The sequence below is a fragment of the Trachemys scripta genome, chromosome 1 (genome assembly GCF_013100865.1).
Source record: "Trachemys scripta elegans isolate TJP31775 chromosome 1, CAS_Tse_1.0, whole genome shotgun sequence".
NCBI classification, from domain to species: Eukaryota; Metazoa; Chordata; order Testudines; family Emydidae; genus Trachemys; species Trachemys scripta.
In genome coordinates this window covers 9,187,667-9,205,808 of record NC_048298.1, presented here as the reverse complement: position 1 = coordinate 9,205,808, position 18,142 = coordinate 9,187,667, and the positions used below count along the sequence as shown (strand labels likewise).

Genomic DNA, 18,142 nt, shown 5'->3' with positions numbered 1-18,142 from the left:
ACACTTTGAGTCAGCATAGACGGGAACAGAATCCATGTCTCCTGACTCCAGTTCCCTACTCGTATCACTAGACATGCTACCTCCTTGGGAGGTAAAGTGGCTGACAGCAATCCAGACACTGGTCCAGCATGCATACTTATGAATCAGTAGTAAAATGAAACCATCACGTTTCAGACATGGTTGCATTTACTAGCTAGTTCTAAAATACAAGGTAAGATTTAGTAACTTTATTTATTTTTTCCACAGTGGCTTAAAGAATGATTATAACAAAGAAACATTCACCTTGAAGCATAAAATTGATGAACAGATGTTCCCCTGTCGATTCATTAAGATAGGTAAATGCATTTTTTCAGCATTCTGAGTAGAAAATAATCTCTTCTTATACTTGTGCCAGTCTTGGCACTTGTGACTACGCTGTACTCAGGCAAAATATCCAAAATAGCTGTTCCCTTTCATGACCTTTTAGACTGGTTAGACTAGAACACAGTGAAGCCTTGTAACCAAGGAGTAATAGCGTAATATTTTGAATCCTATGGACTGCAAGCAAAGTAGAATACAAATGTAAAGAAATGTAATCATATAGCCAAGTAATATTGCTGGGGAAGCTGCTTACTGTCCTATTATGAATTACAGTACAGAGCTTTTTAAAAAAAAAAGTCCAGTAGTTTACTGCTGGTAAAACGTTCAGCATTGACAGCCTTCAAGGTTGAAAAGAGTTGAATTCTTCTATTTCCAAAACAGATATAGGATGGTTAGCAGGAACAGAAGCTTCCCTTGCCCCTTCCATACCACGTAGATCCACCCTGACTAGAGAGACAATATCTGGGGGAAGCAGCAGGTCAGTCCCCGTGATGTACCGAGTCATTGGTCTTTCTGTCAACGGGTGTATCAATTAGGGCCACTTGTGTTGGTGGTTTTTGCGATATGAGCATTTGTCCACTGAGAACTGGACAGAGTCATTTCCTCATTTCACCTGGGCCACCAAGCACAATAGCACATGGTCACTATTCTTCTTTGCTGCATTTCAGCGCGTGACCTAGAGGTGAAATATTCCAATTTATAAATTAGCTGAGCTATCTGGTCCCTCAGTATATGCCTACACTGCAATTAAAGAGCCCAGATCAGTTGGCTTGGGCTGTGGGGCTATAAAATTGCAGTTTAGATGTTTGGGCTTGGATTGGAGTCAGGGCTCTGAGACTCTCCCCTCTCGTGGGGTCTCGGAGAATCTGGGCTCCAGCCTGAGCCCAAATGATTACATAGCAAATTTATAGTCCTGTGAGGCTAATTGGCAGCACAACCACAGCTGGCCCCTGGTCTTATATTGTGGTATTAGACATATCCTTAGGTCAAGAAATAGAGAAGTTCATGGAGAATATTCCATCAATGGCTATTAGCCAGGATGGACAGGGATGGTGTCCCTAGTCTCTGTTTGCCAGAAGCTGGGAATGGGTGACAGGGGATGTATCACTTGATGATTACCTGTTCTGTTAATTCACTCTAAGGCACCTGGCATTGGCCACTGTCGATAATGGGCTAGATGGACCTTTGATCTGACCCAGTATGCCCATTCTGATGTTCTTATGTTATTTGCTTTGCTATAGTGACTATTCTTTGAAAGGAAAACAGCAAGGACATACTTGCAGAACAGTGGAGGAATGAGACAGGTTACTAATATAACTCACCGTATATGAATTATGTAGCTTGAGTATCTTGAGGTCGTGGTTTATCTTACCTCGCTCACCCAGACTTGGCTGAGACTAACTGAATGAGGCTCCTCTTGGAATCCATTCTTTCTGTCACTCATACCTCTGCTGTAGAGTTTTGTGAAGATGTTGTCTCCATTGTGTGCCAGCACCCAGGGAAGTGAGAACTTAGGCCCAAGAATTTAAATCTGTGATTTGTTTGATAACCAGAAACCCTAATGCCCATAAAAGTGTGCAAGTGTGTGTGTGTGGTGTTTTTTTTTTTTTTTTTTTTTTTTTTTTTTTTACTACTACTCCCCTTCCCCCCAATCATTTTCTTGGCCATATAATCTGCAAAATTTGGCTCTGAGGTACTTTGTGACAGAGCAAGGTAAAGCAGCACAAATGCTGCATTGAGTATAGAGTATTTGAATGTATTAGCAAAGTTGTATTGCCCTTAAACATGCTGAGGCCTTTTTATTTTGTCACAGGATAAAAATGTTACATTATGGTATTACTTTTCATATGTTGTGATGCAAGGTGAAAAAAGTAACACCAGTAACTTTTTGGTCATTTTTTGAGCAACTGGAGCATTAAATGTGTGCTGCTTTACCATTCAGAAAATGGTTCAGATGCTTTTTTGAGCTCAAATTTACAAATGGCTGTATTTTTTTTTTTTTTTTAAATAACATTTGACATACATAATTGCATAGGGGAGGCTTCCGAACTCCCTAACAATCCTGTCTCTTCTCCCCTCTTCCCCCCCCCCCCCCCAAAAAAAAAAAACCTGTTCCATACTTCTCCCACCCACACCCAACAAACTTCCAGGTTCACTCCAGGCTCCTTTCCTGTCCCACAGCTCCTCCATTACTCCTGGCTCCCCCAGGTCTTTGCACTGGTTTTGACTGGTGCAGGAAATACACTTCTGTGTTGTAATTTAAATTAATGACTCAAAGTTCTGTACTAATATGCCTAGTAAGGAATCGATTTCTCAAAAAAAATTATCAATCTTTTTTTTGGTCTGTATTGTTACCGAGAAACTTGCTGACAGATATTTTGAAATAAATTACCAAAATAATTGAAACCGGCATGATATTGTGTTTATAAAATATGCAGAATTTTGCAGAATTTTAAAATATTGTGGGCAGAATTTTTAATTTTTTGGAGCAGAATTCCCAGAGGCGTAGGACATGGGATACGGTCTTGCATGATATTCTTATCGATAAACTAGGCAAATACAATTTAGATGGGGCTACTATAAGGTGGGTGCATAACTGGCTGGATAACCGTACTCAGAGAGTTTTTATTAATGATTCCCAGTCCTGCTGGAAAGGCATAACAAGTGGGGTTCCGCAGGGGTCTGTTTTGGGACCGTCTCTGTTCAGTATCTTCATTAACGACTTAGATATTGGCATACAAAGTATGCTTATTAAGTTTGCGGATGATACCAAACTGGGAGGGATTGCAACTGCTTTGGAGGACAGGGTCATAATTCAAAATGATCTGGACAAATTGGAGAAATGGTCTGAGGTAAACAGGATGAAGTTTAACAAAGACAAATGCAAAGTGCTCCACTTAGGAAGAAACAATCCGTTTCACACATACAAAATGGGAAGAGACTGTCTAGGAAGGAGTATGGCAGAAAGGGATCTAGGGGTTATAGTGGACCACAAGCTAAATATGAGTCAACAGTGTGATGCTGTTGCAAAAAAAGCAAACGTGATTCTGCGATGTATTAACAGGTGTGTTGTGAGCAAGACACGAGAAGTCATTCTTCCGCTCTATTCTGCGCTGGTTAGGCCTCAACTGGAGTATTGTGTCCAGTTCTGGGCACCGCATTTCAAGAAAGATGTGGAGAAATTGAAGAGGGTCCAGAGAAGAGCAACAAGAATGATTAAAGGTCTTGAGAACATGACCTATGAAGGAAGGCTGAAAGAATTGGGTTTGTTTAGTTTGGAAAAGAGAAGACTGAGAGGGGACATGATAGCAGTTTTCAGGTATTTAAAAGGGTGTCATAAGGAGGAGGGAGAAAACTTGTTCACCTTAGCCTCTAAGGATAGAACAAGAAGCAATGGGCTTAAACTGCAGCAAGGGAGGTTTAGGTTGGACATTAGGAAAAAGTTCCTAACTGTCAGGGTGGTTAAACACTGGAATAAACTGCCTAGGGAGGTTGTGGAATCTCCATCTCTGGATATATTTAAGAGTAGGTTAGATAAATGTCTATCAGGGATGGTCTAGACAGTATTTGGTCCTGCCATGAGGGCAGGGGACTGGACTCGATGACCTCTCAAGGTCCCTTCCAGTCCTAGAATCTATGAATCTATGCCAGTCAAAGAGTTTTGAGGTGTGCCTTGATACCAGGTAGTGTTTGTTTTCTAGAGAGTATGGTATTTTGCTCTGTGATTAACACTCAACATCTTGCAAAAGTAAAAACAATCCTCACCTTTTCATTAGTTTAGTGATATGTAACAGTGACATAACAGAAGTGTGCATGGACTTGGGAATGAATGAACTGTGGAGTGTCAGAAGTCACTGCTGAAGAAACAGTGGCTGGATAACGTAGAAGAATGGGTCTGTGCTGTTCTGGACTTGTAAACACATGCAATAGGCAAAAACTAAGTAGAGTTAGGTCTGGTCTGTCTTTGGATGGAATATATCAGAGAGAGGAAAAAAGAGTCTGTTGGTTTTGTACACCAGACTAATAATTAATGGACTACTAGTGACTGGAAAAGCATAGCTAGAAGTCTTAGCATGAGAATAACCTTGCCTATAATGCTTCTGAATACCAAAGCCCCTTCATCAGTTTCTTGCTGAAATGGATTCCTTTCAAACAGAGAATCTTCATTTGTTACCTTTCTACATTGATTGAGATGGGACTCTCCATTCTAAGCTCCTTTTTTAGTACCGTAGTTTCTTGATTCCTCTATCTTTTGAGATGAAGTTTTTATGCTTTCTGCATGCCCAGAAGTAAATTTTGGTTTTGGAAAATTGAAGAAAGTCTACATAGCCACTTGGGAGAGATTAGGCATTTAAAAACTACAAGTGGCCTTTAGACTGAAACCTATAAAAATACTTTCTATTTTGTTTTATGCAGCATTGTTCATATAATAATGTGACATGAAAGTGTTTCTACTGTGAAATGACCATGAAAATGGTGTTGTGAAATCTGTTATCTTTCATGCTTACAGATCAAATTTGCCCAATTTACAAGTAAACTTTTCCCTACTTGCTAGCCAAGGTAATTCAACTTGGGATAGGAATGCTATGCCGTGTTCCTTGTGACATCACCAATAATCAAAATTCTGTAAGCCAAACTTTGCTCTTATATGAGCCTACTGGGTAAAACCCTGACTTCAATGAAGTCACCCATTGTCATCAGTGGGGTTGCACAAGTGTAAATGAAGACCTAATTTGGCTTGATGGTTGGAATTTGGTTAACAGTTCTATTAATAAGCATGCCACGACAGACTCAAACTTCCACTCCTGTAGTTGAATGAGCTCTGCAGAGTTAGCAGAAGGAAAAGGGGGGGAGGGGACCCAACCAAACCCCCAAATACCTTATGTTTGTGTTCAAACATGGCTCCTAACTTGAAAGGAGCAGACCTCTTGAATAAGAAGGCAACTTTAAAAAAAAATCTTTTAGAGTTGAGCTACACTTTTACAATTCGGACCGCTTGACATTGTTCGGACTTCATAGGCCATGCAGCAGAGCAGTGGGACATGTTTAACCCTTATAATAAAATTCTGTTTTGCCTGGTTATTCATTGAAAGACTGGGCGTGGGTGAGGGAAGCAGCTTACTTGGACGTGCCATATACCAATAGAAAGCTCATATATTCATTTCTTATCTCAACACTTTAATTTCTGGCCCTTCTACTTTCCCTGTTTTCAGAAAGTTTTGTTTGGGGAAAGCTCTTTATTGAGGGCGTGTGAAGGTGTTGTGAGGATTGTGGTTGTATTGAAAACTTATCAAGAGGAGTGTCTGACATACCAAACAACTGGCATGAGTTAATTAGTCCGCATGTACCATAAGCTTTGGTATATTGGAATGGAACTACACTTGCTTTACTGTTGTTTCTCTGGTAAGTCTTTGTAAATAAGTTGGCTGTAATGTTATCTAAATTGTATCTTGTAGCATGTGTTTCCATATACAGTAACTCCTCACTTAGTCGTCCCGGTTAACGTTTCATTGTTACGTTGCTGATCAATTAGGGAACATGCTCATTTAAAGTTGCACAATGCTCCCTTCTAAGGTTGTTTGGTAGCTGCCTGCTTTGTCCACTGTTTACAGAAAGAGCAGCCCGTTGGAGATAGCTGGTGGGGGCTTTGAATCTAGGGTGCATGGCAGCCCCTCCTATCAGCTCCCTGCTCCCCTAAGTTTCCTGTGTGGCAGCCGCCCAGCAGGCTATCAATTGCCGGGCAGTTCAGCTGTCTCTCCCCTCAGCGTCGTGTGCTGCTCCTGCCCTCTGCCTTGGAACTGTTCCCGGGAGCCTCCTGCTTGCTGTGCAGGGAGAGGAGGAGGGGGAGAGAGATGTTAATGTCAGGGTGTCAATCTCTTCCCCCCCACTCCTGTACCCCCATTTCCTGCACCTTATCTCCATGGGGGGGGCACTACAGGGCTCAGGACTGAGGGAGCTTGCTGACAGCACCTGCTGTCTCAATTTGCTAATCAATTAAAAAGGCAATGTACTTAAAGGAGCAATGTGCATCTCTCTCTCTCACACAGGGTGTCTCTCTCTCTGCCATACTGTCTCCCCTCCCTCCATTCGTGCTGCCTTGTAGAGTGTGAGCCTACATTAACAACGTGTTAATCCTTGAGGGCTCAGCAGAGTGCTAGTTAATCATTTAGCAGTAAGGCATTCCCTGGGAAATATCCCACCCTAGGACTCACTCCACCACCTCAACCAAGCATCACAATCATCATTGCTGTGTACAGTATTAAATTGTTCATTTAAAACTTATACTGTGTGTGTGTGTGTGTGTGTGTGTGTGTATATATATATATATATATATATATATATGTGTGTGTGTGTACTAACATGCATATAAAATATAGTCTCTTATCTGGCGAAAAAAAATTCCCTGCAACTTAACCCCCCGTGAATTCTTATGGGGAAATTGGATTCACTTAACAGGAACCTAACTACAACGTTAAGTGAGGAGTTACTGTACGTGTATGTTGTGTGGCCAAGTACCATAATGTCGGCTTGCAACGGTACAGTTGAGGTTGCTGTAGGAATTGTAGATAATTTAAGATTACATTTGAAATAGATCAGTGGTTCCCAAAGTGGGGGGTTATGAAATGTTACAGGGGGTTCTTGAGAAAAAATTCCCTAATGGCGACCAGAGCTGTCCTTAGGGACCCTGGGCAGCATGGGCCCAGCCGCCCAGAGCCCCTAGACTTCCAAGAACTAAGCAGATCAAAGCAAGCATATCGATCACACTAAGGAGATTTAAACTTCAAGACGCCTTATAAGAAATGGAAAAGGGAGGTGGATATTTTTTGCTGTTATTAAAATTAAATAGGCAGCTAGTGTTGTTTTTAAAAGTATTATGAAGAACAAATTTAAGCTTTGTTGTAACATGTTTGCCTGGACTGCTCAAGACCTGAGTGCTTGTGTAGGAGGATCTCTTTGAGTTGGCTTCTTAAATACCTTCCTGCTGTTTCACATCTGATACTCCTTGATGAGACATAGGAGCCTTGTCTTATAACAGGCTTATTCAAAGTGATACAAGCTACGAAAGTGAGATCTTGGAAGAATGTTGCCGTTTTCATAATGTAATAAAAATACTGTAATGATAAATAATTAATAATAAATAGTGGGTAATAAGCATGTCATAAAAACAAATTTTATATTTCCAAGATCTCTGCTTTTATAATTTATACTCCAGTAAAGGAGAAAATCCCTGGAAATGTTCATTTTTAGAAGGTGGTTCGCGAGACTTGACATTTTAGTGAAAGGGGTTCACAGGTTGTTAAAGTTTGGGAACCACTGAAATAGATGAACTCAGACTTCATTCACGTTTCTCCAGTCATAATATTTTGGATGATGGTTTTATTTCTATCCTCTATCACATGCTCCCTCAGTAGGCCTGTTCTTGCATCATTTTATGAAAACAAAAGCACCTTAATGCCAGTTAAAATACCTGTATGTTTTGTATGTGCCCTAAATATCTTCACTGCTTTTGATCTTAAGTGTGGTCAGATGTTTGGCTGCATGTATGTTCTCTCTGTATGCTGTTGCAGCTCTGTGCAGACAGTTTGCATAGCAGACCTCGAGTGAACCACCCAATGACCACAAGATTTGTTAAGGTGCGAAGGCATCCAGCCAGGTTTATTATCGATGAAGCATGGTAACAGCACCTGGCAGACTCTACGAGGATACTAAGACATGTATGTCTGTGATAATGGACACAGCTCAGTCAATGACGGGACTTTCCACTGCTCCCTAGGCTGGCCAAAGATACTCCCTCTGAGATACATTTTTATACCCCGATATAAACAAGTTACCTACTGTCACCCTAACCTTATCTTTTAGGAGGGGTCATTGTGTTTCTGTTATCCTTGGGGAATGTCTTTGTACCATCCTTGATATCTGGATGTTCTGGTACCACTTGATATCGGGCTGTGTTTGCATGAGTACTCTGTACTTAGCACTCCTTAGGAATGTGTATTTTTGCAGTATCAGCCCTGTTCTTGCCAGATTCTGTGATCAGGTTCTGCCTCATACTAGGCCTCTAATACAAGGGCTTATGTCTCAGGCTCTCTTCCTACTACAAAAAGTATATTGATTTCTGCTCTGCACCAGTTTTTTGTTACTGTGTAGCAGGGATTCATTTGGTCTAAACTGCTGTTTACATGTTCAGTACTGATTGCTGTAGTACTTGCAACAAAATATGCTGAGAATCTTTAGGTAGAGCTGTACTGAAGGTTTTTACTGTGGCTAGAATGAGCCAAAGATAACTAAAGCTCTGCCCCCAAAGGGATGGGAGTGCCTAGCATAATCCAGTACAGAACATACACACAATAGGGCGTGGCCACTGCAGTGAGACTACCCTTGCAGAACAAAACTTCGGACTTCATTTTTACAGGGGCTACTTCTCAAATACTTGAGAAGGTTTTACAGGCTTGAAGGGCAACACAGAAGAAGATACATAGTCCGGGGTGGGTGAAGGAGACAAAGGGAACTGTTGGGAAAAGAACTTAGATGGGGCATAGGTATTAACCTCCTCCTCCAAATCCTTCCTCAAAATTCGCTGCTTTGTTGCTTTTGCAAATATTACAAATAAAATAAATTTAAAAGAAAACTAGCGCAGTACATAACAAAAACAGGGTTACCCCCATGACCGTATTTTGTGTGAATCTCACCGCTCTTTCAAACTGCATCCCACCGTCTGTCTCTCCTTATGTCATGTCTAATTTAAATGGTTGCTACCCCAACCATATGACACTTTATCTGAAATGCTGTGCACATCTCTAGGAGCTGTATGAATCAGAGGGCAGAAAGCAGTGAACGTGAAGATGAGAAGCTTGCCCTTAATGTAGAAGAGGGGAACCAGGGAGAGATTCAAGACTGAGGAGATATGTTTAGAGTGATGGAAAAGGAACCTTAAAATGTCCTATGTATTAGAGTTAAAGGACAGGTTATACAGCCATTCAATTCATACTTTTTTTTTTTTTCTCTCCACCCTCATCTTTTGGAGCAACTTTAAAATATCTGATGAAATTTTCTTGGGCTTTGTAGCCCCTGCAAGGCGTCTATCATCTGTCCTTCCCATATGTGGTATAACTTCTGTTTTAATGCTAATTGTTTTTAAATACTTGTGAAATAGAATGATTCTGCATAATGGAACTCCGATAGTAAAAACACCACTGCTCACCTCTTTTCTGTTTTATTTGTGAACAAATGTAAGACCTTGTTGAATGTTTAATGAGAGCTATTGAACTGTTCGTGGTCTTACATCCTTGTGGTATTCATGGTTCACATTTCTGAAGTACCTGTCACCCTAATATCTGGACATGTACATAAATGATAAGAATTATCCCTAAATGGGATTTTAGCTGTCCAACCTGATCCTCTATTTCATGGCCTTTCAGAGTATGACTCCAAGTAAAGTGGGATGAGGTGGGGAACCTGCTATTCCATTAAAACGCCTGTGTAAGGAGAAGTTGTCGTCTTTTTCTTCCTGAGTCAGGTGTTAAACCTGGGCTGTTAAATCTTTGCTAGAAGCCAGTTCCGCAGTTTGGGTTCTCCATTGAGAAGTTCTGTCTCGGTCCATGTGAGGTATATCTTGTGCTCTGACAGCTTTCCAACCATTAGCTCATGTTTCAGTGTGAGGGACAAGTGGCAACTGTTGAGATAGATGGGCCACAGCCCCTTAATCATTTAGCAAACGATAGCTAATGCCTTGAATTGGACTTGGAACTGGGTAGGTAACTAGTTCTGAGGGTGATGCTCAGGGGTGGAATGTTCTTGATGGTCTGCCTTGCTCAGTAGAACACCAGTTCTAACATTTTCAGGTCTTCATGTCTCTTACTTGATTTTTCCTCTTTCCAAGCTTTTTGGGGGCTGGGGTGGATAGACAGATAAGCTATTAAGAGCTATTGGTTCTATTTATTTTGTGTTTTATAGCCTCTAAAATTGTAGTGTTGGGGACAATGCTTTTTCTTGTAGAGAAGGAACTAAATGAAAACAATCCATATTAAACTTTTATTAACCCTTAATTTTTTTTAAATGCAAATCTGTGTGTGAGAGAGAATTTGATAAATTGCTATGTATGCTCTTGGATTAAATCCACTTCTAATCAAGAGAAGAATGTTAGTAGTGGTTGCTGATGAGAAGGACTGGTTATTAAAGTCCTCTGTTCAAAGGACAAATATAGTTAAGACAGCAGGAGCATAACTTTCACCTGCACTGTGCATCAGTCCTGACCTAAAAAGATCGCCTCATATCTAAAGGGGGCTTCTGCTCTCCAGGGCCTGTTCAATCCTTTTTGCCTCGTATGTGATAACCATCACCAAGCAGTATCTTTGTTGGGTTTCTGTGATGTGACACCTATCCACTAGGAATTGAATTGAGAGTAACTCTCTTGGAACTCTGAAAGCCATCAGATGGTGGGTCACTTTCCAAACTGATGAATTTGAACAGATGACCTGAAGGCTTACGTCAGACATGTTAGAAATTCCATAAATTATCGGGTTGCAAGTATAGTTTTGATAATGCTGTGGTATGCCCCACCCAGAGTAGGAGACGGAGTAGCGGGCAGGTTTTAGTGCTGCATTAGGGAGCAACTACTGTGTAATATCTTCTCAGTTTGGATGCATCCGAAGAAGTGAGGTTTTTACTCACGAAAGCTTATGCCCAAATAAATCGGTTAGTCTTTAAGGTGCCACCAGACTCCTTGTTGTTTTTGTAGATACAGACTAACACGGCTACCCCCTGATACTTGTTACAGGTTTTTAACTTTCAAAGTATCCGAGCATTGTGGTGGGGAGGACTGTACTCGATGAAGTGATTTAGGGTTTTATTTGCAAGTTTAGCAAAGAATGGAGGAAGCCATCCCAACAGTCTAGATTGTAAAAGCTTGGAAGACATGAAAAACAAATTGTTCTTTATGGGAATGTTTATTTTTCAAAATAAAATAGGCATAATACATATCCTTCAGGCACAGCATTTGGCAAATCAAAGATTAAGAGCCAGGCAGTGTAGTGAGGAGAACCGTTTTTAATAGGTTTCAGAGTGGTAGCCGTGTTAGTCTGTATCAGCAAAAACGACGAGGAGTCCTTGTATCCCAGTTAGTCTCTAAGGTGCCACAAGGACTCCTCGTAGTTTTTAATAGGGCATCTTTGGTAATGAAAGTAGTCAAAAACAATGGACTGGAAATCTTCCATTTTGTGTTGTAGAATTTGGTTTTCTGTAACACTTTTTTCCATACTAGTGGTGTCACAGGTTAGCATTTGAAGATCATATGCAAATGTTGCAGCAAATTTTTTTTCCTTTGCAATAGCTAGGAAAAGCTCTTGCACACTAAGACATGTTCAACTGGGGGACATAAAGGTATCCAGGACTCTGGAGGTATCCTTTTTTATTATGTTTCAGAAAATGTCCTAATTTAGTCTAGTATCAGAGGGGTAACCGTGTTAGTCTGGATCTGTGAAAAGCGACAGAGTCCTGTGGCACCTTTATAGATTAACAGATGTATTGGAGCATAAGCTTTCGTGGGTGAATACTCACTTTGTCAGATTCATGTAGTGGAAATTTTCAGAGGCAGGAAATTTGACACCATCAGCTCAGGATTAAACAAAGACTGCGAACGGCTAGCCAATTACAAAAGCAGTTTCTCCTCCCTTGGTGTTCACATCTCCACTGCTAAAAGAGGGACTCATCCTCCCTGATTGAACTAACCTCGTTATCTCTAGACTGATTCTTGCTTGCATATTTATACCTGCCTCTGGAAATTTCCACTACGTGCATCTGTTTTAAATTGAAACAAAACATTTTGATATTCTTGAATTGGAATGTTTAATGTCCATTTATTTAACTGACCCAAAATTCAACACTTTGAGTCAATTCAACATTAAAAATCATTTCCCTATAGTTTTGCATTGCCTCATAAGAGCTGTAGAGCAGGTAACTGATGCCCTCTTTCCCCTATGGACTGGACTCCTTGCCCAGACTACAGCTTCTGTGATGCTTCCATGTGTGACTTCCCTGATGCACCACACAGTGTGGTCAGGGGAGATCATGTTGCATCATGAAATGTAGTCTGGCCAGGGAGTCTGCTTCATGGGGAGAATGGGGGCACCGGGCATCTGAAGTACAACTTCCATGATGCAAAGTGGCAGTATAGGGAGATGCAGTTCAGCAAACCAAAATATTTTTACTTGTGTCGAACAGCCAGAATTAAACATCTTGTTTCAGTTTTTCCCAGAGGAAAACTGAAGGAAAAAAAAATCCGTCAGAAAATACATTCTCAGTCAATGACTTTTGGACAGAAAATTCCTAGCAAACTCTAAACCTGGTATATTATGTTGACTTGGTATATTTGGCTTCCTGTATGGAGCTTGTGTATCTACCAATAAGCACTTTTTAAAACTAAGCTATTTAGGAGAGGAAGTGAAGTCTCAGTTTAAGCTACAGATAGATAGTTACAATTGCACAACTAAATATCAATGGGAATTTGGCTAGGACACCAGTGTCAATATTCCTGTTCTTAAGAATGCAATAACGGACACTTTTTTAATTACCACCAGTGGTCCGAGGATATTAGGGTTGTAACTGAAAAAATAAAATGATACCGTTACTCACTAGTATGATTGGTTGGGATGGAGTTTCTGTACCTCCTGTATCTCTCCATAGTTTCAGATCTATGCTGCAACTTCAGTGTAGAGTCCTCTGTCTTGGCTTGTGTTGTATAGTTAACACAGCTAAATGCTATAGATCTACAGCATTACACTTTATTCGTATTAGATCTGCCTACAGACCGGCTGTTAAAATTTTGCACTGGATTTTGGCATCCTTCGCTATTCCTGAGAGCATGTCATTTTTCCTTAAAGTAACATTTTAATATCTGTTTTCCCTTTTAAAGGGGTATTGTCAAATAGTTTAAGCCCCAAAGCTATCTTCTTTTACCTCTAAAATTAAAGAGGACTTTCTCCATGTTCCATAACTGTCTGTGTTGTTCTTCACATTTTCTAAATGCATGTACTATTTATTCCTTAACCTTCATTAGCAGGTCTCTACTGCTGTGGGCTTGAGCATAGTGTACTCCTGGGGGAATTCTGCACCAAAAAATTTGAAGTTCTGCACACAATATTTTAAAATTCTTCATATTCTATATGTCAAAATAACACAATATAATCACTCCATTCAATTATTTTGGTAATTTATTTCAAAATACTTGTCAACAAATATGTCAACAGAAACACTATAACAAAAAAAGATCCCCCCAGCAAGTAGAGAGTTAAAGAAACCCCTACAACTACCCAGTTCCAGTTAGGGGTTTTTGGAGGGGGTTGTATGGCAACTCCAGAGCCCAGACATCTGCATTCCCCTTCCCCCCAGAGCCCAGCCACATGGCACGCCCCAGCCCAGAAACCCACACCCCTCCATCTCCCCAGAGCCCAGTCATGGGGCACTCTTTGACCCAGACACCTCCACCCCCAGAGCCTTTACTCCCCCCACCTTCTTTATTGTCCTGCTGGGGTATGTGGTGTGAGGTGACCCTGCCCTTCCTCACCCTTTGCCAGACCCTCTCCTGTCCCTGGGAGGAAGAGGATCAAGCCGGGTAGCCAGAGCATGCAGAGCCTCCATCCCTGCCGTCCTGGGCACTCTGCTCACTGCTAGCTGGGCTCTGCAGAGTCCAGCAGCCCTTAGTGGCGGTCTGCAGCCCCAATTCTGCGGGGGAAACCTGGAACTCTGCACAAATTCTGCATTGCGCAGTGGCACAGAATTCCCCCAGGAGTATGTCATGGTATAGACTTGCTGTGGTGGTAGTTCTTACTAGTACTGCCTGCTGTTGAGGGAAAAGCCACATCCAGTGAAGTTATGTCACTCCAGTGTGTTTGCCCAAACTTGAGGTGAGGGCACAAGAGGAGCCCTGAGCAGGCTGCCAGCTAACCTGACATCCCTGATGTTAGAAATGGGGTGGGAAAGTAATAATATTTGATGGGGGGAGTTTTAGGGAGAGATGTATGCAATTGTGGAAGTCAACTACCAGGAAGCCAAATTGGTTTCATATGCAATTAGATAGAAATAATGTATGGATGAAAGTTGTGAACCTGGAAAAAGCACAACACTTTTTCCTCCCAAGCTTCCAAGACTATGTTGCAAATCATGTAAAGTAAAAAATAATCAAACTTGATATCCTCTTCCTTAACCAGGGATGGTATTTCTACTGTTGTCAAAAATGAAATAAACCACACACTTTTAAAATATCACGTACTGCCCTTAATTTGCCATTTGAGCTATTGTATTCAGATTCCAGCATTCTGACCCTCCTTTTCTCCACCTGTGTGCAAGCATCTAGACTGTAAAGATCTGCTGTCATCTTTTTTCTTTCGACTGCAAGCTGTTTTGAGGCACAGCTTAATATGATGTATGGCTAGTAGATTTTCTAACCTTACAGAAAATCAATAACCAAAAATTTGTGTGTAAAGGAAGAGAATTTTATTCTTGTTAAATCGTTATTCTCCTTGGGCTAAAAATGCATTCTTTTGAAATAGTGTTGTAGGTTTGATCAATAATCTAACAAGTATTTTACATTTATGTACCTTTCTTTTTTTTCCCCACCCTCTCCCCCTCCAGTTCCACTGTTATCATGGGGGCCCAGCTTCAATTTTAGTATCTGGTATGTTGAACTTAATGGCATTGATGATCCAGATGTGGTCCAACCCTGCCTCAACTGGTACAGCAAGGTAGGCCTGCATTTTAAAATGACTGCACCACTCTCAAAGCAAACACAATCTCAAAACACTGTAAAACTTACTCTTGTGGAATTGTACTATTTCTCTTCTGTTCTGCAGATATCAACTGTTTAAACAAGCATTTAAAAAAAAATATATATATATATATAAAGGCAAGTGCAGAAGCTTGAATTCAGACTTTCTGAAACTGTCCTGTGCTTTAAATTTGTATGATTTATTGTGTACCAGTGAGTCTATGGAATTTGAGGCAGATTTGTTAAATTGTGATTCTTTTTTGCCTTGCACCCTCTTCCAGTAACTTTTTTCCCCTATATTACCCTTTCTTTAAAGGGTCTTGTATACACTTGAACACTTGGTTATTTGAAGTAGGTGGACTTGTATTTTGTATTTGGTTTTCACTAGTGAAGCATGGCTTACACATAACAGGACAGTTGTAGGCATAGGCTTTAGCATGGTGGGAGAGGGACGACATGAGCTGTTCTAGGACACTGCTATAATGCAAACATGTTCCAGGACAAAATACTCAAGCTTAAACATATAAGGATCTTGGTGGTGATTTTCAACGTTCATTTCCATGTAAAGTGCTCTCTTATAGAGTAATATCAAATCTCGTCATACTGACCAAGACAAATGTGTGTATGTAGATGTACACGTTTTCATACGCACTTTTGTCTTTGGTCAGTATGGTGAGATTTGGTCGTTTGAAGTCTTGTGTACAAGAGAGCAGTTTATATAGAAAACATCAACAAAGTATGTGTGTGTGCATGCACTTGTGCACACAGACCTCCTCTCTTTTCCGAAACAAGAATGGTTGATAAAGGTCAATCCAAATAGTAATCCATGCAACTTTTCACCTCCCCTTTCATCTGTCCTTCTTCCTGTCACTAGGTCCTTGAATTTTCAATGTTGCCATTACATCTTTATAATACTTTACTTTGATAGGTCAGCCTCAAAACCTGTTGCTTTTATGGACTCTAAATGAAGTTTTATGAAAAAAAAAAATAAAAATGAAACTCCTCTCCAGAATTCCTGGTTCAATTAACCACACTCATCAACATCAGAGCATTTTTCTAGATTGCTTTTGCTTGACTATACTTCCTGTTCTCGTTCCTGCATTTGCCAGTGAATAGTAGAACACTTTTGATACTACTTAAACTTTAAAGTTAGCTGCAGTGGACTGTTTAACATGATTGATTTTTTGTTTTTGTCTCCCTGTTCTGTTAATTATGAGAAGTTTATTAAAACCCAATCTACAGCTATAGTGTGGCTCATCTACTTGAACCTTGACAGTTGTGTAAAAAATAGTCTTTAATGATTAAGGCGCTACTTGAATTGTGGGATGATTGTCAAAAAAAAAAAAAAAAATTGCAGCTGAGTTGCAGACAAGCCATGGAAAATTGCAGAAAAGTAATAATGGACGTTAATGGACTTCATTACCACAAATAATAAGGTCCATTATTACTTTTTTGCGATTTTCCGCTGTCTACCATCCAGGGCTGAGAGTGAGGGCTCCCACTGACAAAATTGTGATGGAAGCTTAATATTGCGGAATCCACAATTTCCACAAATATTGCAAGTTAAGTAAAGTCTTAATAATAGTACCCAAAAGCCCCAACCAGGAATGGGGCCCTGTTGTACTAGATGCTGTACCAGTGAAGATGTGGTCACTGTCCATGTATAAAAGATCTTACAGTCTAAGATGATGAGCATTATATGAAGGGTGGGAGACAATGAAATATATAAAGTGTGTAATGTACTCGTAGCTTTTCCCAATAAAAGCTGTGCTGGGCCTCTGCTTGTGTTTTACAATAACCATTTATGCTCATAGGGGCATTTCATTGTAAATATTGACCATCAAAATTAGCATCCAACATTAATTTCAGTCTTTATGGACTAAATACATCAAATGTATTCATGCCCTCAGTGGAGTTACACCAGGGTTGAATTTGGCCTTATGACTAAACTAGGGAGTTGAATATGCTCCAGTCTGCTTTTTTTTTAATCCTTCCATCACTTGAGTAATTTAGGAAATTTTCTATATAGGTTTCACCTTAAAACTAGGTACAGTTTTACTGATGTACGAGTGAACACTTTTAAAGTTCTAAACAATATCATAACTCTTAGAAACCAAGCTGGTATATGTTATGGTTTGTATATATAGCCACATCTGGAGTATTGCGTCCAGAGAGGGTGACCCACTACAGAAAGGATGTGGACAAATTGGAGAGAGTCCAGCGGAAGGCAACAAGAATGACTAGGAGTCTGGGACACATGACTTATGAAGAGAGGCTGAGGGAACTGGGGTTATTTAGTTTGAAGAAAAGAGTCGGGGGGATTTGATAGCAGACTTCAACTACCTGAAGGGGGGTTCCAAAGAGGATGGAGCTAGACTGTTCTCAGTGGTGGCAGATGACAGAACAAGGAACAATGGTCTCAAGTTGCAGTGTGGGAGGTCTAGGTTGGATATTAGGCAAAACTGTTTCACTAGTAGGGTGGTGAAACACTGGAATGGGTTACCTAGGGAGGTGGTTGAATCTCCATCCTTAGAATTTTTAAGTTGATGGTTTAGTTGGGGTTGGTCCTGTTTTGAGCAGGGGTTTGGACTAGATGGCCTCCTGAGGTCCATTCCAACCCTGATATTCTATGTTTTTTTCATACATTCAACTATATTGTGAAGCTGATCTCCTTGCTTTATTTGCATATTCCAGTAAGTGTTCTGAGTTTTTTGTTAGCACACAACTTAATCTCTTCCACATATGTGCTGGTAGTTGATTTTTGAAGTCACAGATAACGTTCACTCCCAACCTTTTCAGGTAACTACCAGTTCACAGATGACTGTTGTAAATAATTTTGGATTAAGAATGATAAACACTGCACTTATGACTATTGTAGATATTTTCTTTCCACTTGTAAACCTTTTGTCACAAAATTTAATGTTGATGGAAGATTGAAGGGACAGTGACCAATTTTTTTTTTAGTTTTCAAAAGATTTGTCAAAATTCATCCAACTCTAGGCATTTTGAATATATACTAAA

General features: G+C 40.3%; 1 protein-coding gene across 3 annotated transcripts in view; it reads left to right on the top strand.

Moving 5' to 3' along the window:
- The window catches only part of MKLN1 (muskelin 1), a 180,155-nt gene that overhangs the window by 46,390 nt on the left and 115,623 nt on the right, over window positions 1–18,142 (top strand). For 2 of the 3 annotated variants that reach the window (XM_034764320.1, XM_034764329.1), the window contains exon 2: window positions 14,989–15,098. Coding sequence is in view for 1 of the 3 variants with exons in the window: in XM_034764311.1 (XP_034620202.1) it covers window positions 247–335; window positions 14,989–15,098 (199 nt within the window). In the remaining 2 variants the exon portion in view is untranslated. Of the gene's footprint in view, window positions 1–246; window positions 336–14,988; window positions 15,099–18,142 lie in introns of all 3 variants that reach the window. The other variant, XM_034764311.1, reaches the window with a different exon arrangement.